The 24,041-nt window shown below is 36.6% G+C and overlaps 1 protein-coding gene across 8 annotated transcripts in view; it reads right to left on the minus strand.

The window, feature by feature from the left end:
• Positions 1-2,128: 2,128 nt before the first annotated feature.
• Positions 2,129-24,041, minus strand: part of Zup1 (zinc finger containing ubiquitin peptidase 1) — a 32,153-nt gene continuing 10,240 nt past the window's right edge. For 5 of the 8 annotated variants that reach the window (XM_006512870.4, XM_030245303.1, XM_006512868.4 and 2 more), the window contains 7 exons: positions 23,145-23,266; positions 18,076-18,244; positions 13,143-13,331; positions 12,808-12,973; positions 10,999-11,150; positions 10,388-10,608; positions 2,129-2,362 (listed from right to left, as the gene is read on the minus strand). In XM_006512870.4, the coding sequence (XP_006512933.1) occupies positions 2,315-2,362; positions 10,388-10,608; positions 10,999-11,150; positions 12,808-12,973; positions 13,143-13,331; positions 18,076-18,244; positions 23,145-23,266 (1,067 nt within the window). In that variant the 3' untranslated portion in view covers positions 2,129-2,314. Of the gene's footprint in view, positions 2,363-8,120; positions 10,609-10,998; positions 11,151-12,807; positions 12,974-13,142; positions 13,332-18,075; positions 18,245-23,144; positions 23,267-24,041 lie in introns of those variants that run through there. The other 3 variants (NM_001359456.1, NR_153113.1, NM_028287.3) reach the window with 3 other exon arrangements.

Consider the following 24,041-nt stretch of genomic DNA (forward strand, 5'->3'; position numbering starts at 1 on the left):
CTCTCTAATAGACCCCTCAGCAACCCAGAATCTCGGTGTCTTTATTATACACAGCTGAAGAGAGAGGCAGGTTTTTGCACAGAGCCAGAAAAGGAAGCAAGGTTATTATATACAGCTGAACAAGAGGGCAGGTTTGACTAACCTTAGTGAGCAGAGAAGTCTCTAAAGGGTAGCAGTCTTCAGACATGGGGTGGGAGATGAGAAAGCTACAGTCATATTTTCTGCACTCACTGTCACTATTCTGAGCCTAGGAAGGCTTTGCCATGCCCTTTGAGCTTCATCAGGGCTTTGCACTACACCATGCCTATGGCAACAATACACATCCACTCAGGCTTTCCTACAGAATGGATTTTACAATCCACCAAGAAAAAGTAGTAAACCAGGTCATATAAATACATGTAAAGGTTAGAACATTTAAGTTTTATTATTAAGGGCAAATTATAGAGAATTAAGATTGGGATACTCATTGGGAGGTTGTCTGATAATCTAGGTGATGGAAACACAACTAAACAGTAATATGAAAGAGCCAGTGTTAAATTTTTGTTCTTAGAGCACAAGGTTCAGTCTTTGCTGGATAACTGAACTCCATGTATGTTCAAGCAGGTTCTTACTCTTTTGTAAACATCTTTTTAAATTGCTTAATATCCATTTCCTCTCATTTCCTTCTGAGGACTTCTGTTTCGCGCCAATCATATGTACTCTCTTTGTAAACTGAAATTTGAGCATTCTGCAACTTCTACCTTGATTGTGCTTGCTATAATTGACAAAAAAAAAAAAAAATTGTAGCCCCCAGTTGACTTGTTTCCAATCCATGTAAATTATAGCCCCTTTATCTTCACAATAAATAACATGGAGACTTGGTATTTTTATTAAAAGATTCAGGCACTAAGGTAGGCAGGTTCTGAGCTATTCTAACCCAACTCTACTGGCCTGGCCTACTTCCCAGTCATGTGCCCCATTACGTACCATCTTAGTGTTGCCCTGGCTGCTCCTGTGCCATCAGTGTCCTCGTGGTGAATCTCTATGTCCCTCCTGAGCACCTTTCTTTCTTTCTCTGAGTACAGAAGTTCCACCTTCTCCTCTCCTGCCCAGCTAATAGTCTGATTACTCTTTATTGACCAATCAGAAGATGATGGAGAACAATGTTTTATAAAACACTAAATCAGGAAATGCTTCATAATAATAATAAAATCCAGACTGCACCTAGATCTCCCAGTACTGAAATCAGCATTTGAATACACATAAAAACATTCCTCCCAACAAACCCACTTCTCTTCATTACCCACAGACTGTGAGTTTCTAAGACTCTTTCAATAATAATTCTCTTGCTCATGATTACTTACATACATGGGATATCTGACCACAATCTAGCACTCTTATCTTACAACCAGAAGAGATGTAAAGTAGTGGACATATTGAACAAGAAAGCCCTTGATTTTAGAGTTGTTATGTATTAAAAGTGATTAGTAAGCAGTGAGAAGGGAATGTCAAGACACAGATATTAGAAGTATTCCCCCCCCCCCCCCCCGCAAACTACTCCCTCCGTGTTCAAAGTTTGGATTAGGCTGGTAGATCCAGTTATTGAGTTGATTTTACCTAGTCAGTGGATTAGGCACTGGGTGGATTTATCTGATGTCCCGACTGGAGAACCACTTGGTAGGTCACTGTGGGTGTGCTTCAGAGGGAGCTTGTCCCTGGCCCCTTCTTGCCTCTCCCTCTGCTTTGTAGCCACATAAGTGGCTCTGCTCCAACACCACCACTGCCTAAAGCCATGATATTCTGTCTTACCAGAGTGAGCCTACCAAGCACTGAAACCTTGAAGCAAAATAAACCTTTCCTCCTTTAAACTGGCTCTCTTGTACCTGTCGCAGCTATAAAATCCTGGTTAACACTACAGTGGACAATACAGTGAGACTGCTGTGGGCTCCATCTTGGAGAATAGTTATATTCTCGGAAAAATCACTAATCTCTCAGAGATTCAGCATCCTCATGGAGCTAATCTTGCCTCACACAACCATTCTAAGATAAACATATTAATAAGCAATAACTACTACGTGTAGCTCATACAAGTAACTCAGATTATCTCTATAAAAACAAGTTTCTGAGACATAGACAAGAAACCAAAACCAACAAAGCAAACAAGGAATTTTATTCAACTAATTACTAGACAATGAAATGCTAAGAAGTATAACTTAATAGGCATTATAACTTAAATAACATATCAAGGACTTAAGTGAAATAAATTCTTCAAACTCTATCAGAGTTCATTATCAGGGAAAAAAAGGATAATTACAAAATCATGAAAATATTTGGGTCAAGGAATCTTCTCCGCTGTAAACACTTGCGAAGCTTGTTTCCTGGCCTTGAAAAAGAATTGAGAAGACAAATTATAATCTAGAAATTAATTATTCTATATCATCACTTTACAACATTTAGTATCATTTATTGTCCTCTCTCTCTCTCTCTCTCTCTCTCTCTCTATATATATATATATATATATATATATATATATCTGTGTATGTGTGTATGAGCACACATATACCATAATACACATGCATGGATCTCAGAACACAACTCTGGAAGTCAGTTCTCTTTATACCATGTAGATGCTAAGGATCAAGTTTGTCAGGCTTGGTAAAGTACCTTTGACTGCTGAGCCATCTTGTCAACCCTGCACCTCATTATTTTAATGTGGAAAATAAAACCCAGATATTTTTTCCAACATAACAATGAAAATTCCTAGTGAAAAGTATGACCTAAAACTTAAAAAAAAATTTTTAACTAACCTTCATTAGAAAGTGCTTACACATCTAGACAGGTTCTGGAACAAATAGTAACTCAATGTATTCATGGCAACCATAAAACAGTTTAAAGAACAAAAGCAATTGCAAATACCAACCACTTTGTGTGAATAATAGGTGCACAGTTATTAAAATACCATAATAGGGAGCCAGTGAATGGCTCAGTATGGAAAAGGCACTTCCTGCCAAGCCTGATGAAGTGAGGTTAAGCCCTGGGACTCATATGGTAAAAAGAAAAAAATAACGAGTAACAACTTCTGAATGCTATCCTCTGACATACACATACACAAATGAAAATTTTAAAATGATAAAAAATTTTTAAAAATTTTAAAAATTTAATAATGCAGGATATTGTGGTTCATCATGCTTTAATCTCAGCACTTGGGAAGCAGAGGCAAGCTGATCTTTGTGATTTTTTTTCAACCACCCTGGTTTACATAATGAGTTCTAGGTTACAGTTATGGACTGTAAGACTTGTCTCCAAAAAAATTTTTCTTTTGGAAAAATTAAGAGTGGATTGATAGGGGTGGGAGAGAGGCAGAAAAGGGTAGAGGTAGTGAAACAATCAGAATGTGTTATATACATGTATGGCACAGTTAAAAAAAAGAATAAATTAATAAAACTTATTAAAAAGTATCAGAACTAGGGCTGGAGAGATCCTTAGTTTCCTTCAAGAGGCAACAACAGGGCAAAGCTCTGGATGAAACTGCCTAAAGTGCAGATCCGATTTTTCTACTTTAAAAATTCTTTAAAGACACAGCTACTATCTAACACTCCCTCACCCCAAAGGAACAATGACAAAAGTAAAGAAAAGATGTCTAGTATTCTAACAGCAATAGTGACTCACTTACCAAAATAGAAACATTAAAGTCAAATAGCATTTTGTTCACTCAGAACCCATGACAACATTTTATCACGAGTATACTTTCAAAAGTTACTATGTACTGGTAAGCAAGCATCAATAATTAACAATAATCAAAAATAATTTAAATGAACCCTAATATCATTTGGCCATACTGATAATAGGATTAAAAAGAAGCCAGCAACAGAAGATTCAAGATATTTGTAGAGAAATCTTTTAAAGCGTAACTAAATAGAATAGCCTAGTAGACTACCCTGTCTCTCTATTTCAAGCTGTAGCTCGCTCCCATTTCACACACTGGTTCTTCCCCCCCCTGATTCTGTTATTTCCCATGTTCCTCTCAAGTATTCTATTTCATCTTTAGAGGGAAACAAATATGAGCTACTCAAATAAATAGTCTTTTTTTATTTTCTCATACAATCTCCAGACCTTGGGCTGGAGAAGTGCTTAATGGTTATGAGGGCACAGTGCTCTTAGAGGGCCTAAAGGACTTTCATAGCACCCATATACAGCAGCTCCCAACCACCTGTAACTTCAGTTCCATGAGACCTAATGCCCTTTCTGGCTTCTGTGACCACAGCAGTCACATGCATAACACTAAATATAGACATACACAAATACAGACAATTAAAAATAAAACAAAAATTAAAACTTTAAGATTATACGGTCTTAGGAACTTCCAGGTTTGGAGTGCTATGATGTAACTGCAGCTTGTTACCAGAGTGGAGTTATGCTAATACCCAGAAATTTCTCAGGAAATTGAAACTCATCACTTACGTACAAAGGGTAAAGGAAAAAGCTAAAATATAGCTTGGGAATCACATTTTAATAAGACCGCATGAGCTAGGCTATGAAATGTTTTTATAACCATGTTGTTGTTATTTATCACTCAATATCAAAAAATAATTTAAATTATAAAATTAAATTTTTATGAAGGTAAATTAAACAACTGAGAGGCCATCTAACTTTAAAAATGTCTATTCTAGAAATTCACGGATAATAAAGACAAATATATTTGTCATTTCATGAAATAGAATGAGTTATGAGGAGATAAAGACAAGGCAAAAGCATAAAATATACCTTCAGAATCATATTTTAATACACAATAAGACCCCATGAGTTAGGCTATGAACTGTTTTTATAACCATGTTACTGGTTTTTTGGTGTTTTTTTTAACTTATTTATTATTAGGTATTTTCTTTATTTACATTTCAAATGCTATCCCCTTTCCTAGTTTCCCCTCTGAAAAGCCCCTATCTCCCCCCCCCCCCCCCCCACCGTACCCCTGCTCACCAACAAACCCACTCCTGCTTCCTGGCCCTAGCATTTCCCTATACTGGGCATTGAACCTTCACAGGACCAAGGGCCTCTCATCCCATTGATGACTGACTAGGCCATCCTCTGCTACATATGCAACTAGAGCCATGAGTCCCACTATGTGTTTTCTTTGGTTAGTGGTTTAGTCCAAGGGAGCTCTGGAGGTAAGGGTTAGTTCATATTGTTGTTCCTCCTAAGGGGCTGAAAACCCCTTCAGCTCCTTGGGTACTTTTTCTCTAGCTCCTTCACTGGGGATCCTGTGCTCCATCAAATGGATGACTGTGAGCATCCACTTCTGTACTTGTCAGGCACTGGCATAGCCACTCAGTAGACAGCTATATCAGTCTCCTCTCAGCAAGTTATTTTTGGCATCTGCAATAGTGTCTGGGTTTGGTGGTTGTTTTGGGATGGATCCCCAGGTAGGGCACTTTCTGGATGATCATGCCGTCATTCTCTACTCTGAACTTTGTCTCTGTTAACTCCTTCCATGGGTATTTTGTTGCCCCTTCTAAGAAGGATCGATGTATCGATGCTTTGGTCTTCCTATTTCATGAGTTTCATGTATTTTGTAAATTGTATCTTGGGTATTCCGAGCTTCTGGGCTAATATCCACTTAGCAGTGAGTGCATATCATGTGTGTTCTTTTGTGATTGGGATACCTCACTCAGGATGATATCTGCAAGATCCATCCATATGCCTAAGAATTTCATAAATTCATTGTTTTTAACAGCTGCATAGTACTCCATTGTGTAAATGTACCATATTTTCCATATCAATTCCTCTGTTGATGGACATCTGGGTTCTTTCCAGCTTCTGGCTATTATAAATAAGGCTACTATGAACATAGTGGGCCATGTGTCCTTATTACATGTTGGAGCATTTTCTGGTTATATGCCCAGGAGTGGTATTGTTGAATCCTGGGGTAGTACTATCTCCAATTTTCTGAGGAATGACCAACTGAATACCAGCTTGCAGTTCCACCAGCAATAGAGGAGTGTTCCTCTTTCACCACATCCTTGCCAGCATCTGCTGTCACCTAAGTTTTTTATCTTAGCAATTCTGACTGGTGTGAGGTGGAATCTTAGGATTGTTTTGATTTGTATGTCCCTGATGAGTAAGGATGTTGAACAATTTTCTAGGTGCTTCTCAGCCATTCGGTATTCCTCCATTGAGAATTCTTTGTTTAGCTCTGTACCCCATTTTTTAATAGGGTTATTGAGTTTTCTGGAGTCTAACTTCTCCAGTTCATTGTATATATTGGATATTAGCCAAATAACAGATTTGGGGTTGGAAAAGAAATTTTCCCAATCTGCTGGTTGCCTTTTATCTTATTGACATGGTGTCCCTTGTTTTACAGAAGTGTTGCAATTTTATGAGGTCCCATTTGTTAATTCTTGATCTTACAGTAGAAGCTACTGATGTTTTCTTCTGTGCACATATGTTGGAGGCTCTTCCCCACTTTCTCCTCTATAAGTTTAACTGTATCTAGTTTTATATGGAGTTCCTTGATCCACTTAAGAGTTGAGCTTTGTACAAGGAGATAAGAATGGATCAATTCTCATTCTTCTACATGATAACTGCCAGTTGTGCCAGCATCATTTCTTGAAAATGCTGTCTTCTTTCCACTGGATGGTTTTAGCTTCTTTGTCAAAGATGAAGTGACCACAGGTGTGTGGGTTCATTTCTGGGTCTTCAATTCTATTCCATTGACATACCTGTCTGTCACTGTATCAGTACCAAGCAGTTTTTATCACAATTGCTTGGTAGTACAGCTTGAGGTCAGGGATGGTGATTTCACCAGAGGTTCTTTTATTGTTGAGAAGAGTTTTTGCTATCCTAGTTTTTTTTTTTTTTGTTAATCCAAATGAATTTGAAAATTGTATTTTCTATCTCTGTGAAGAATTTAGTTGGAATTTTGATGGGGATTACACTGAATCTGTAGATTGCTTTTGGCAAGATAGCCATTTTTACTATATTGATCCTGCCAACCCATGAGCATGGGAGATCTTTCCATCTTCTGAGATCTCCTTCGATTTCTTTCTTCAGAGACTTGAAGTTCTTATACAGATCTTTCAATTCCTTAATTGTAGTCACACCAAGGTATTTTATATTATTTGTGACTATTTTGAAGGGTGTTGGTTCCCTAATTTCTTAGCCTGTTTATCCTTTGCGTAGAGAAAGGCCACTGATTTGAGTTAATTTTATATTCAGCTACTTCACCGAAGTTGTTTATCAGGTTTAGGTCTTCTCTGGTGGAATTTGTTAGGGTCACTTATATATGTCATATCATCTGCAAATAGTGATATTTTGACTTCTTCCTTTCCAATTTTATCCTGTTGATCTCCTTTTGTTGTCTACTTGCTCTGACTTGGACTTCAAGTACTATATTGAATAGGTACAGAGAGAGTGGGCAGTCTTGTCTAGTCCCTGATTTGAGTGGGACTGCTTTATGTTTCTCTCCATTTAGTTTGATGTTGGCTACTGGTTTGCTATATATTGCTTTTATTATGTTTAGGTATGGGCCTTGAATTCCTGATCTTTCCAAGACTTTTATCATGAATGGGTGTTGGATTTTGTCAATTGCTCTCTCAGCAGCTAATGAGATGATCATGTGGTTTTTGTCTTTGAGTTTGTTTTTATAGTGGGTTATGCTGATAGATTTCTGAATACTAAACCATCCCTGCATCCCTGGGATGAAACTTACTTGATCATGATGGATGATCATTTAGATGTGTGCTTGAATTCAGTTTGCAAGAATTTTATTGAGTATTTTTATATCGTTATTCATAAGGGAAATTGGTCTGACGTTCTCTTTCTTTGTTTGGTCTTTGTGTGGTTTAGGTATTAGAGTAATTGTAGCTTCATAGAATGAATTGGGTAGAGTACCATTTCAATTTTGTGGAATAGTTTGAAGAGTATTGGAATTAGGTCTTCTTTAAAGGTATGATAGACCTCTGCTCTAGGCTTTTTTTTTTTTTTTTTTTTTTTTGGCTTGGGAGACTATTAATGACTGATTTTATTTCTTTAAGGGATATAAGGCTGTTTAGATGGTTAATCTGATCCTGATTTAACTTTGGTATCTGGTATCTGGTGATTTTTTTGATTTCCTCAGATTCTGTTATGTCTCCCTTTTCTTTTCTGATTTTGTTAATTAGGACACTGTCCCTGTGCCCTCTAGTTAGTCTCACTAAGGGTTTATATATTTTCTCAAAGAACCACCTCCGAGTTTGTTTGATTCTTTGTATAGTTCTTTCTGTTTCTACTTGATTGATTTCAACCCTGAGTTTAATTATTTGCTCGTCTTGGGTGAATTTGTTTCCTTTCGTTCTAGAGCTTTTAAGTGTGTTGTCAAGCTGCTAGTGTATGCTCTCTCCAGTTTCTTTTTGGAGGCACTCAGAGCTATAAGTTTTCCTCTTAATACAGGTTTCATTGTGTCCCAAAAGTTTGGGTATGTTGTGGCTTTATTTTCATTAAACTCTAAAAAGTCTTTAATTTCTTTATTTCTTCCTTGACCAAGTTATCACTGAGTATTGTTTAGCTTCCACATGTATGTGGGCTTTGTATTATTTATGTTGTTATTGAATATCAGCCTTAGTCCATGGGGATCTGATAGGATGCATGGGATTATTTCAACATTTCTATATCAGTTGAAGCCTGCTGATTATATGGTCAATTTTGGAGAATGTACCATGAGGTGCTAAGAAGGTATATCCTTTTGTTTTAGGATAGAATGTTCTATAGATATGTTACATCCATTTGTTTCATAACTTCTGTTAGTGTCATTGTATGTTTGTTGAATTTGTGTTTTCAGGATCTGTCCACTGATGAGAGTGGGGAGTTGAAGGCTCCCACTATTATTGTGAGCAGTGCAATGTGTGTTTTGAGCTTTACTAAAGTTTCTTTAATGAATGTGGATGCCCTTGCATTTGGAGCATATATGTTCAGAACTGAGAGTTCACCTTGGTAGATTTTACCTTTGATGAGTATGAAATGCCTTCCCTGTCCTGTTCCTTTGGTAACTTTAGGTTAAAAGTCAATTTTATTCTATATCTATCTACTCCAGCTTGTTTCTTGGGACCATGTGCTTGGAAAAATGTTTCCCAACCTTTTACTCTAAGGTAGCATTTGTCTTTGACCCTGAGGTAGGTTTCCTGTATGCAGCAAAATGTTGAGTCCTGTTTACAAAGCCAGTCTGTTAGTCTATGTCTTTTTATTGGTGAATTGAATCCATTGATATTGAATGATATTAAAGGAAAGTAATTGTTGCTTCCTGTTATTTTTTGTTGTTAGATTTGAGATTCTGTTCATTTGGCTATCTTCTTTTAGGTTGGTTGAAAAATTATTTTCTTGCTTTTTCTAGGTTGTAGTTTCCCTCCTTGTGCTGTAGTTTCCCTTTATTATCCTTTGATGGGCTGGATTCATGTAAAGATACTGTGTAAATTTGGTTTTGTCATGGAATATTTTGGTTTCTCCATCTATGGTAATTGAGAGTTTTGCTGAGTATAGTAGCCTGGGCTGGCATTTGTATTCTCTTAGGGTATATATGACATCTGTCCAGGATCTTCTGGCTTTTATAGTCTCCGGTGAGAAGTCTGGTATAATTATAATAGGTCTGCCTTCATATCTTACTTGACCTTTTTCCCTTACTGCTTTTAATATTCTTTCTTTGTTGTGTGCATTTTGTATTTTGATTATTATGTGATGGGAAGAATTTTTCTTCCAGTGCAAACTATTTGGAGTTCTGTAGGCTTCTTATATGTTCATGAGAATCTCTTTCTTTAGGTTAGGGAAATTTTTTTCTAGAATTTTGTTGAAGATATTTACTGGTCCTTTAAGGTGAAAATCTTCATTCACCTATTATGCTTAGGTTTGTTCTTTTCATTGTGTCCTGGATTTCCTGAATGTTTTGAGTTAGGATCTTTTTGCATTTTGCATTTTCTTTGATTGTTGTGTCCATATTATCTATGGAATCTTCTACAGCTGATATTCTCTCACTGGAGAGAAAATGATGATCTCATCTGTTTCCCAGTGTTAGAGCACTCCCCAGTGGCAAGCTCTCCTTTGGCAGGGTAAGTGCGCAGAGGACTGAGGATCAGCTCCACCTCTTGGATGCAGATGTAGGCCTGTAAGGGCCTGTCACAGCTGCTCTGCCACTTCTGCGGCCTGTCAACCATATTGTTGTTATTTATCACTCAATATCAAAAATTAATTTAAATTATAAAATTAAAATTTTTATGAAGATGAGTTAAACAACTGAAAGGCCATCTAACTTTAAAAATGTCTATTCTAGAAATTCAATATTAAAGATAAATATATTTGTCATTTCATGAAATAGAATGAGTTATGAGGAGATAAAGACAACACCGATTTTAACTAAAAATTTTAAACTACTTCACCCAATACTTACAACTTTTTCCTCTGGGGAAAGAACACCCTCTACTGCTACTATCTGGTACTGCTTATGTTTTAGATTTCCCACAGATTTCCGAAGTTGTCTAAGACTACTAGCCTCCATATCTTGCTTTAACAGTTTCTGCATTTCTCGAGAAGGACATCCAGGATCAAATACTAGCAAGCATAATGTTCGGTTTTTTTTCTCTTCAATTCCAACAACTGTTCGACTGTGACCTATTCAATGCATAAATAACAGTTAATATGTCACATCCATACACAGATATTACTATATATACATTCGACTTTTTCTTCTATGTGTTTAACACACACACACATGCATGCACGTATACATTCACTTTTAAATAAGTACAGTCTGAAAAGGCTTAGCATAAGTGACAACAGGGCAAAGAATAGAAAAGGACGGGGATGAATAATCAGAGCAGTGAACTAGAAACTGTGCACAGGAAATGCAAAGGCCCAGAATGCTGGGTTCCCCAGGAGGAACCAGAATGAAAAGTAGCTCTGATAATCACCACAGCACCCCCCACCCTCCACCTGTTCATAAGCAAGCATCATCTGCTATTTTAAAAATATCACAGTTGTATGTATGTGAGATCTACTAACCCTGATGCTGGAGATAGATAGGAGGTTTAGATGTACACACGATCTTTGGAGTTCCTTCCGTCTCTGAAGAATAATAGTTCAATATCCATTCAAATAAGCGAGGGTGTGTACCCAAAGGACCAGTTGACTTGTGAAAATCAATAATGCGGCACCTAAACAATTCAAAAAGCAGATAATTTAGAATATTTTACAAATTTTTGCATAAGTGTAATTATTCTAACAAAAATCCTAATCTTAATGTAGAATATATTTGTGTTTCTATTACTTCACTATGAAGAAAAAAGTAAACATAAATTCTTACTCTTAATCTCGAGATCATTTTATGGGGAAAATCGTTATTCAAATCATCATAGCAATTCAAATTATTCAAATCATTTGTAATAAGACTGATAAATGAGCTAAAATTTAAAAAAGATTTCATAACATAAAAAATATCCAAGAATAGCAAATAAAGACTATGCTTGACTTTTAAAACTTATATGCAATAACCTGGGACATTATCACCTTTATTCTAATGTATCTAGGCCTGATGATCAACTAGAAACTCATGGTTCTACGGGCAAGATGGTTCAACGAGTAAAGTTGTTTGCTGTGCAAGCATGGTGACCTGCATTCCATCCCCAGAACCCACATCAAGGTGGAAGAACAGCTCCACAAATTTGTCTTCTGACCTCCACATACTCACTCAAACACACACATAGTAATAAAAAGTTAGGTGCTTAGAGAAATAGCTCAGAAGCTAAAAGCACATACTACTCTCGCAAAAGACCCACATTTAGTCAGAAATGGCTGATAACTCCACCTCCAGGGGATCCAAAGGCATGTGTACTCAGATGTACATATACACAAACATGCATCTATATATATAACAAAAATAGTTAAATATTTTTTAAAGTTTTAAAGAAAACTGACTTCTTGCAGGATTATTCTGCAAACTTATAACAGTATAAACAGAAAAACACATTAAAATTCAATCAGTAAATTTTTGTATATCTTTATTTAAAAGAAAAAAATAAAGAAGCTAAATTCTGGTTTTAATCCCCAGTAGAAGTCATTTGTACTAGTCAAAATTATCTAAATGTTTTCTTCTATAAATAAATAAATAAATAAATAAATGTAAAAAGAAATTCTGAACATGTTCAATTTTCTTTAATTCCATAGGGAAGAACATAGGAAAACATTTCTACATCCATGTCTCTCCTATTTGGCCCCAGACTACAGTGGAGTCATCTTGACTAAATGAGATTGTTGAGGTAAGCTCACTTCTGTGTTACTCCAAAACTATTTTAAAGTATAGCCAGAAGCATTTAGTATCTTGATTATTACAAACTTCTGTGAACACAGACCATCCTCGTCTCTCACAGCAATGAAATATACAAAATATTCTAAACTGTTACAGGTTTCTTCTGTAGTTCAAATGTGAAATGGCCCTCGTAGGCTCACGTTAGACTTGGTAAGCTAGCAGTGCTATTTGGAAAGGTTGTGGAAACTAGAAGTCATCTCACTAGAAGAAGCAGATCCCTGGAGGCAGGCCCTGAACCTTTTCAGCAGGTTTACATTTCCTAAGGCGCTGCTTTCTGACTGCCATTGCACTGTGACAAAAGTCTACATTCTGCCACTATGCCTTCACTGTTTCCTACCATGATGGAATGTATCCTTTGAAATTGTAAGTCAAAGCAAACTCTTTCTCACTGAAATATGAGCATGAAAATATATCTAAGACAGTTGCTAACTTTAGTCATATTAAATTTAATCCTGATAACTTGCAAATGAACACAATAATGTTGGCTGTAGTTTACAGGTGCATACTTTACTCTCAGTGAGGTCAGAAGTGTATAAATCTCACACGCTCCAATCCAGGCCTTTGTTCCCTGTAATTTGTTATTAAGTTGAGAGGCTCCCTGAGGATCAAAACCTTCATTCCATGCATCTTCAATCATGGACTGAATTTTTGGAATACAAGGAACTGCCATACCTGAAATTATGTAAGCAAATAAGTCAGAAGGCAAGATACTAATACACTGAACAATAATATAATTCAATCACATATACTGTACTAGACAAACTCACATGAATTTCTAAGACAGTTATTCCTAATACCTTCTGTATATCATAAACTCAGAGGTTAATAGTACTTTACATACCTTTCAAGCAGTCACCATATACATCACTTTGCAATAATGATGAAAGTAGCATCTGGAAGTTTCTATAACCGCAACCCCAACCTTTGTCCCCAAAAGATGAGTGAAAGTGATCCACCACTGTAGAAAGCCACACACACCTTACATCTGTGGCAGTGTTCTGATAATACCTATGGAGGGCTTCAATAATTCCTAAAATACAAGACATTTAATGCACTTCATTAGAAAGATTCATTTATCATCATTAAATTGATGTTTATACATCCAACATCGACCTCAAGCTCCAAAGAAAAACCCTTGCAACTCAGCTTTAATTTATTCTCATTGTTACAACCTTAGCTCATGTACTGTCCCCACAACCCAAGCTTTCTAACACTAAAATAGTACTACTTGCATTGACGTTTCCGGCATCTTTAAGCTCTTCATCTGCAAAGCCTGAGACACAAAAGTTTACTTACAGAATGAATACTCTTCTTGTCTTTCCATTTATTGCATGCACTACTAGAGCTTGTTCAGTCTTATTCAACCTGCTTTCTTCCACCTTAAAGTACCTGCTGACAGCCTATAGTGTTTCATATTAATCCACAGCATATACAGCCGATTGCAATGTGGCCTCCATCTGACCTTTTAGCATTCTTCTTGACATAAAATTGTTTGATTCAAAAAACAAAGTATGCAATGGGTTTTAATTTTATTTCAGTATTACACTTTGTATACATATCAGGATAGTAAGTTCTAAGCCATAAAAAGATAAATGTGACAACATCCCTGGAAAATGTCACTAGACTAAATGCTAGAATTTGGTTAAGCAAGGGTTTTGTGTATATTTAGTCTTCTTTAAACACTCTGAAGCAGCCCGCTCAGTGCAGCGATGTCTGTTATGTAGTTCATGCTGTCTCCTAGTGTGTGGCAGGAAAAAAGGAGAGTCATTATATGTATTTTATTTGAATAAAATACAAAAAAAAAATGTCTTTAGGGGGACAGATAAAAACAAAACAAACAAACAAACAAAAAAAAAACAATCACGTAACCAATAGCTATAGCTATACCCACTACAGAAGTTAGTTATAAATTAAGGGGGAAAAAAAAACAAATAAGATTCACATTGAAGAAAAAGAGCAATGGAAATGACTTGTTAGTGAGTACTAAGTTCATATATGGAGGAAAAAATGTGAAGTGACATGGAAGAGACTAAGTATCTTAAGTTTATACACAGAACAGGCATCTGGGAAGAGAATGATGAACGTTGTCTTGAATGATAGCAAGATTTAAGACAGTCCTTTAAGAATGAAAGGGGGAAAATCTATAATTGGTATATATTTGAGTATACTCTGCCATGCTTGTTACATATAAGACAGGAATACCTCACTTCCTGGTAACCATCTTAGCAATAATATCACACAACTTTCTTAGAATTACTTTGTATTATTTATTTTTATTTAAATGAGTACGCTGTAGCTGTCTTCAGACACACACCAGAAAAGTGCATCAGACCCCACTACAGATGGTTGTGAGCCACCATGTGGGTGCTGGGAATTGAACTCAGGACCTCTGGAAGAGCAGTCAGTGCTCTTAACCACTGAGCCATCTCTCTGGCCCAGAAGTATTTTTAATTCCTAAATTTCCTTAGATGTTTTCCAAATAAGCTACCTATTACTAAATTATACTTTCCTGTTTAAAATATATTTTATATAAATATATAAAAGAGTGTTAAATGACTATTCTAATAGATACCTGCACACTTAAAAAAAATTAAAATCTTTAAAAAAATTAAAATTTAAAAATTTAAAAGTTGGTGTGATGGCTCAGCAGAAAGGACACTTGCTACTTTTGCAAAGGTCATGAGTTCAGTTCCCAGTGCCCACATTGGGCAACTCAACTCCGACACAAACTCCAGGGCATCTGACACCTTTGCAGATGGAAAGCAAACTCAATAAATGGTGTCAGAAAAAGAACTACATGTATATATATGTAAGTGCATACAAATATAATACTGTTATAAATAAGAACAAAACCCCAGATTCCCTCTTTCCTTCCAATCTCAACCCTACCCTGACCTCATAAACAAAGACATCAAGTAGATTAAAAATAAAATCATAGGGTGGGATGGGGAAAAAAATAAAAATAAAGTAAAAACCTAGGAATACAGGTTCTATTCCCAGCACACATGCAGTGGTTAAAAACATTTGTAACTCCAGGTCTGGAGTATCTAATGCCCAATTTTAGCCTTCATGAGCATCAAGCATGTAAATAGTACACAAACATATATGCAGGTGAAAATATAAAACAGCATACTTACAGAATCATTAAGAAATGCACATTTATGATCTTTAAAAAAAAAACCTTCCATCCAAAACACACACAATAAAAACAAAAATTGAGAGATTTGCTGTGTGTGGTGGCCTAGCACTTAAAGGCTAAGGCAGAGGTCTGCTAAGTGTCTAAAGACAGTCAGTGCTAACCAATCAATTCCAGGTCAGCCTGTGCTACAGAGTCTCAAACTTCCCTCCAAAAAACATGAGACATTTAGAAAATATATTCAAATTTAAAATTTTTATCTAAAGATATCATACACAGGCCTGGCATAGAGGTACATGACTTTAAATCACAGCACTTGAGAGGCAGAGGCATGTAGATCTCTGTGAGTTTAAGACCAGCTCAATCTACAAAGAGAATTATAGGACAACCTGGGCTATACAGTAAGATCATGTCCCCAAAAAAAAAAAAAAGAAGGAGAAGAAGGGGAAGGGGAAGGGAAAGGGGAAGAAGGGGAAGAAGGGGAAGGGGAAGGGGAAGGGGAAGGAGTGGAAGGGGAAAGGGGAAAGGGGAAGGGAAAGGGAAAGGGAAAGGGAAAGGGAAAGGGAAAGGGAAAGGGAAAGGGAAATATGTATGTGTGTGTGTGTGTATTTATATGAATAAATATCCATTTATACCCTGGATCTGGAGTTGCAGACTATGGTGAACTACCAGATTCGTGCTAGTAATTAAACCTCTTCAAGAGCAACAAGTTAATCCTTGTGAGATCATGTCTTAAAAAAAGTCGCTGGGCAGTGGTGGCACACACCTTTAATCCCAGACTTGGGAGGCAGAGGTAGGTGGATTTCTGAATTCAAGGCTAGCCTGTTCTACAGAGTAAGTTCTAGGACAGCCACGGCTATACAGAGAAACCCTGTCTCAGAAAAATAAAAAAATAAAAAATAAAAAGGCTAGTCATAAGAATGCAACTGTTTCCATATAAAATGTATTAGTACCCTAACAGAGATACAAAAACATAATTGGAAAAAAAAAAAACAAGACAAGCAAACAAATAAAACAATAACCAGAAAAAGTGGCATACATTCTTGAGTAAAGCAGATCTGATTATTAATATTAGCTTGCCAACTATGCAAGTCTTAAGAATGTTATATAAACTCTAAGTGTCAAGTACATAACAGTGTTCATTTGGGCCCAGAAGAAACACTGTATATAAAGCTTTTAGTATTCAAAATGAAATGAGTAATACGGTGGCCATTATACTTATGAGGTTATTGAACCTTTGAATTGTAGTGTTTCCATTTGAAATGTCCTGTAAAGTATAAAATAATAACAGAGTTGGTATATTTTACAAAGGATATAAAATATTTCAATTAATAATCCTTGTGAGGGGAACATGCTAACTACAAAACTATGGAAAAACCCCTCTTGATACTGACAACTTTTAAAATGGTACCATAGACACTGCATTTAAATTATTAGAAGAAGAGATTTAGACTCCTGATAGTTCAACACCTGATAGTTCATCAGAAGTTTTATAAATTTTACTGCCAAAGCAATATATTCAACAGAAACCATACTTGACACTGAAGTGTTCCTGAGCTATGGACAGGTATATAATAAGCACAGGCCCCATAGGAAAGCTACTATAGTTTTACCAAATGGACATGATATGCCTGTTAAACTGTCTTCTAAGTGTTTTATTTACATCCATAGATTAGTATGGTTGTACATTTTCATCAGAGATTCTTTGATAGTGGGTGTCAGCAACGACTCAAAGAACTGAGAATAAATGACCATGTGATAGTCTGTCCTAAATGGGTTATCTACATTAATCCCTCCAAGGCTCAGGAAATATCAAGAAAGGGGGCACTGTTAAACAGCAGAGCCTGAGGAAGAAGGAAAATGTAGAATGCTGTCTTATAGGCATGGCATGGCTGCTGGTTTTCAAACTCAGCAGCAATGACTATCTTAACAAGACTAAGTTTGTCACAGAGATGAGAGGTATTCACAAGGACCCACCTATCTCTGTGGATTTACTGACATTAAACCATGATTAGATGAGAGCTAGTAAGGTCCTTCCCCTTCCGTAGAAGCTATCTGAAGTTAATTAACCATTAACTGGGGGTTGGAGATGAAGAAAAATCATTTTTCTTACCCATGCTCCTGTTCATTCATATTCTTGTAATCATCCCTTCACCAAAACCAAATAAACACAAACAAACAAAAAACATGTGGAAATAGGGATGAGATGGGGTCAAGGGGTAATGGTGGATACTAGCTGAGAAAAGGAAATGGGAGCAGCAGAAGTTAGGGAACAAAAGAGGGTAATGGGGTGGTGGTGGTAAATATGACCAAAATATACTACATACATATATGAAAATATCATATTGAAACAATATCATATAAATTAATATATGCTATTAAATTTTTAAAAATCCAGAAGGTTCATTTCCCGTTGTTGTGAGTTAATACAATTTAAGCCAAATTATTTTAAGTGAATTATTTACTATAAAAATAGAAGTTTAGAAGTTTTAAAATGTTTTGTAAAAAATGTGTGTACATACAATTTCACCTCCAACTATATAAACTGTTGACTGAAAATTCAACAAATTCAAGTGGTTTTATTACTCCAGTGATATATGCAATATTAAAACTGTGGCTTGGATTTTTAAGCACTCACCAGAAGTTTTTGTTTTTCCATCATCAATACCAATAGCTATTGATTCCAACATGTCAGCTTTTCTGCTATGAAATTCAGATGGATGCATTCTTCCCCTATTTACTTCTAGCTCCATATGTCGTAGCTGCTGTTGTTTGTATCCTCCAGAATTATCTAAACCATATTGCCGCTATTGAACATAAAAACAAATAACTTATTTTTATGTCCCTGTACTTCAACCACATGGAAACTTTTAACTCTCATTTTTTTTGGAAATGGATGTTGAAATAGTCTGGTTTATGTATTTTTTTCCATACAAGTAAATGTAAAGATTTAGTGAAAATTAAACCATTCATCCATAACTTAATAATTAGTTATTTCTGTAAGCTTCTGTAACTCTTACAAATAATTAGTTGCTTTCCTTATAGTATAGAAATGAAAGATCCGCCTTTCTGTTAAGGTACTGAGAAAGGCAAAATTCCAACAATATTGATGGCTACAAAAGAACTTATGGAAACTTGCTATTTTGTCCCATCACTGACCCAGTAAGACCTACTTAGTTCATACATCACTCCATCTCAATCATGCTTCATCATAAATGAGCTGTTTTTGAAAAACAGACTGAGAGACTCAAACATATAAACTGCCTTTATGGATAAACTTCCTGAGATCTAGACTACTTACAACGTTACATCATTATCATGGTTAATCTTGGTTACCAAGTTGAAACGATTTTAAAATCACCATGAAAACAAACTTTTGGCCATGTCTGTGTGGTTGTGTCTAGACTGGGTTAATAGCGATAGGAAATCTCTCTACCCTAAATATGGCACTATCCCATGCGGTGAGCTGAATAAGAGGATAAAGTTATTCGTCCCCCTGTTTCATGGTCGTGAATACAATATGAGCAGCAACCTACCTTCCTCACTTCCTCACACTGTACATAAACCCTCCTCTCTTAAGGTGCTTCTGCTCAGTTATCTAATAAAAGCAACAAAAAAGATATAAGGAAGCTTACATGGAGTGAGCCTCTACTGTAATAAGCCTGACCATGGAGTTCTTAGGCCTCTGGAACTGGTTTGTGATGAGAATTGTGGAAGTTTCAAACTTCAGGCTCAAAAAGTCCTTGAATATTGTGATCAGGGCTTATAGGGCCAGGCACATAGAGTGGAAAGCCCAGAATGCTAGGAAGAATGTAAACAGTGGAAGTTTGGCTCAGCAGGTGTCAGGAGGCAAGGTGAGTTCCCAGCTCCTGCTCTTAGCACCATGCCTTCCAGCCTGTCTACACATACTCCACCATAATGATAATAGACTAAGGCTCTAAAACTGTAAGCAAGCCCAATTAGTTGCTTCCTTTTTAAAGAGCTGGTATGGTATCTCTTCACAATAATAGAACATTAAGATAATTGTAAAAGAGATATGGACATTAACAGAGAAAGGGGCACTATGCACTGAGATCAGAGGAACCTTTATTCCATCCACTAAAGGCTCCATCTAATAAAAAAGGGCAATTCATTAGAAAGGAGGGGGCCAAAACTGAGACTGCCACTGAAGGGTTCTCTAAAAACAAACAAAAACAAAAGCAAAAAAAAAAAAAAAAACCCTATCATATAGGAAAGTGTTTTCCCATGGTTGGAATACTAGGTTAATTGCAACTGTGCTCCAAGGGGCAAGGCTCTCTCCCAAGATAGTAGCAGAACTTGACTAGTATCTAAGTGGTACTGATTTTGCAAGTAGGAAAGATGCATGATTCATTGGATTTTACACTATGATTCTAGAGAGCCACTGAGGCCATGAATGTGCAGAGTCCTCCAATAGCCGAGTCCCAACAAGGAGGCCCCAAGGTCAGGGAGTAAAGCTGTGAAGGTAAAGCAGAAATTGTAATAGAGATCCTAGGGTACTGGCGATAACAGTAGTCTATGTGCTGAGGAAAGTAGGCACAAAGTAAAAATGGCCCAAAGGAAGGCTATTTGTGCTACAGGCAGCAAAGCAGGAAAGGCAGGACTACCCAAGCTCCCTGGAGCCCTGTTGTTCCATCAAAAGTCGCAGATACCTAACACGGAGCCACAGGGTTTGGTGCTTGTTCAGCTGCACTGTGTTTTTGCATTGGTCTCATATTTCTTTTGCTATGTCATCATTCTTCCTTTTTGGAATCAGGACCCCCACTCTGCACCATCATATAGTAAAAGCACAAAATGTGTTTTGTAATATTATACAGGCTAAGAGATTAGTTAAACCTCACAAGAGACTCTGCACTTATACTGTATTAAAAGACCATGAAATCCTTTGAAGTCATAGAGAATATAAGGTGCATTATGAAATAGTATGCATCTTTTTTTTGGTCTGTTACAGGATATTAATTTATAGTTAAGATAGTGCTCATGTATCAAAAGATACTCTATTTATAATTTTGAATAGTAGTGACACCATTAAAGACTATGGGTAGTTGGACTGAATGACTCTGTCCATGAAGAGATAGCCATGAGTCTATGGAGACAAGTGCTGGAAGACTATAGTTTAAAAGTCGTGAGTTTTGGGGCCAGTAGTTAAAAGCACTGACTACCCTTGCAGAAATCCTGAGTTCAATTCCCAGCAACCACATGGTGGCTCACAACCATCTGTAATTGGATCCAATGCCCTTTTCTGGTGTTTCTGAAGATAGCGACATGTACTTACATGCATAAAACAAGTAAATAAATCTTTTTTTAAAATGTGATGTGTCAAGGTAACAAACAGAGTTGCAATAGTATATTTTGACTGTCAACTTGATGGGTTTTTGAATAAGCTTGGAGATCTGGTGGAATGACTCAGTGTGTAAAAGTGTCTATCATGCAAGGCTAATGTACTGAATTAAATCTCTGAAACCCATAGTAGAAGGGCAGAACCAATTCCCCAATGTTGTTCTCTGATTGCCACATATGCTCTATGGCATTGAGCAAGAAATACACACACACAAGTACACACAAGTAATAAAATAAAATAAAAATCATCATGGAAACAAACTCTGGGAAATTAATATGAGAGAGCTTATAAATCTGGTTAGTTAAAGTGGTAAACCTACTTTGAATATGTACAGGACAATCCCATGGGTTAGCCTTCCAGACTGAATAGAAAGGACAAAGTGTACTGAGACATGTAACCATTCTGTTGTTTCCTTAACTGTGGATGCAGAAAAACCTCCTATTCTCCCTGCCATGCCTTTGGTACTGTGACAGATTGTATCCCCTCTAACTGTAAGCCAAATGAACACTCCCCACTTTATGTTGCTTCTTGTCAGGTATTTGATCACAGCTACACGTATCTACAATAATAATAAACCTTTTTAAATGTCAGGGACTTTCTGTGTTGTTGATACTCAAAAGGCTTCATATATTTTTATGGTGTTGCACTTTGACCATGAAACTACAGACCCTGTTTTGAATACCTGTGTCTCACACAAAGGTGCTATTTTGGGAGGCTTTTATAGAACCTGTAGGAAGTTGTGCTTCCCTGGCAAAAACAGGCCAGTAAAAACCAGGTCCAATTCCTGCCATACCATTGGCTTCCTGTTTGTTCCAGTGTAATGTGAATGGCCTCTCCAAGTGTTTCCCACTATGATAGCCTGAAACTGTGAGTTCAGATAAATAATTCCTCCCTTACATGTTTCTGTAGACAAGTAGGATCACAACACTATAAAAAACTCATATGTATGGCAAAAAAAAAAGACTTAGAAAAAAAACAATTTTTCTTGTCTGAATTCTAATATAAAAAAAATTTGTAAATAAATAAATAATCAATAAATAATGGGGGATGGAGGATCCTAAATTAGATCTTCCAAAACAATTTTCAAGGAAAAACAGTCCTATGTAAGATGTCTGAAAAAAAAAAAAATCAGAAGAAAAGTGTATGTATAGTACACAATACTAAAGGCTTTCAGATGTACATAAATCTGGAAACATTTTTAGGTATGTTCATAAACCCTATATATTAATACTATACTATCCTGTTCACACATACAAATGACATTAAAAACTCTACAAATATTATCAGTACAAAAACCATAGTTCACAAGCCAGAAATGAAAAGGGAGAAACATTAAAATTTGTAATGCATTAAAACCCCTCAGATGCTGCCACTTTAGTCCAGTAGATATTTCCTTCACATAAGGAAAACGTGCCCTCAAACATCATAAACCGCCAAACTCTGAACAGCCACTAAAATAAAAAATGTCTTAATTGTATTCTTTAAAGGAATCTAAGACTAAGGAGAGATACACCATAGCTTTAAGTAAACAGATTCTCAGTACAGTGCATCAACCCATATGAACCTCACATCAACCCAACATCTGCATAGCTTTACAGGCACACTTTACCACCTAATGGTTGTCTAATCCAGGGGAAAAATCACTAAATACTTTATTTTCCTTCTTCATTTAAAGACAAGAAAGAAAAAAACAAAAACAACAAAACCCTGTGGGTTTCCTGTGAAGACATTCACATACTTTATCTGAAATGATTATTCTAATCTGAACGTTGTTTTGGGGATTTTTGTTTGTAATGTGCCCCAGGTTGGTCTCAAACTCAAGAGATTCACCTTCCTCTGTCTCCCTAGTGTTAGAATTAGTCAAGAATCACCACTTTGTTTATTTATTTTTTATTTTACTGTGCATGCCTGTGAGTGTGTGTGTGTGTGTGTGTGTGTGTGTGTGTGTGTGCATGTGCATGTGTGTGTGTGTGTATGTGCATGTGCATGTGTGGGTAACAAGCAAGAATGGGATTGCCTGGAGCTGGAATTATAATTAGTTATAAGCTGCCTGAAGTAGGGGCTAGAAAATGAATCTAGGCCCTTTGCCACAGCAGTAAGCACTCTTAACCACTGAGCCATCTCTCCATCTTTGGAAAAGAGCTACTTTCAAACATACCCTCCACCCCAATAAAATATAACGTACACAGATAAAAATATTTTTTATATAACATGGACAGACTAGTAAAAATTGTTTTGACTGTGAACCTTAGCTTTTAATGGCAGACCCATATTTCTAAACATAGGTAAACATCTCACAATCACATTTAGGGAACAAGAACTCTATTCAATAAAACTAATCCTTGTACCTGCAACTTCTGAAACTCTTCCCTTTCTTGTCTTGATTCTTCAGATTTCCTCTTTCTGTCTTCTTCTTGCTGAAGCCGGTGAGCTAATTCTCTATCACTAGAACACTGGACTCTGTCCATGCCTATTGGAGAGCAACAACCCAGATCCAGTCAGTGCTTATGCGCTAACAAGCATTTCTCCTTAACTAGCGGATGTGAACATCCTAACACCTTTAGGAAGTATCACCTGCTGAGAAAGACAAAAGGTGAGAGGGTGAATGACTCTTGTCATTGGTGTCTCTGAAAACAACTAATGGACAGAATGAAGAAAGTAATAAAGAATATAAAATATATATATATTCCCAACCTCCAACTGTTTCACTACAGTTAAGTTTTCAGCCGAACAAGCTGAATAATTTTATAGCTTAATGCTTCCTCTCTCAGTGAGACTCAGATTCTTTAGTCAAAGGCTTCTGTACTGTATCTTGTTTCCTAGATTCTTTATTGGTTAGTGTCCTCCAGTAAAACAGGACTGAGAGCAAAATAAGAAAACACCACACACAGGTGCATATGCACACTCACACACACACACACACACACACAGAGAGAAAGAGAGAGAGAGAGAAAGAGACAGAAAGATAGAAAACATCATTAAATATAAATCACACAGGAATGAATTACATAATGATACATTCTTTATAGCCTGAGAGGCAGAGAAACCAGTAGTGAGAAAGTTGAAAGTGGCAGAACCAGTTTGGCAACATCAGTGATCCCAGTATGAGGTCAAAGGCTCAAATTCTCTGGTAGGGATTATCAGAAGAGTCCCAGAGTTCAAAAGCCAAATACCCTGGAGTTTAAGGCAAGGAGCAGCTGCAGGAAAAAGAAAAAGTCCCAATCCAGAAGGAAGAGCCAAAGTGA

The sequence above is a fragment of the Mus musculus genome, chromosome 10, assembly GCF_000001635.26.
Source record: "Mus musculus strain C57BL/6J chromosome 10, GRCm38.p6 C57BL/6J".
NCBI classification, from domain to species: Eukaryota; Metazoa; Chordata; class Mammalia; order Rodentia; family Muridae; genus Mus; species Mus musculus.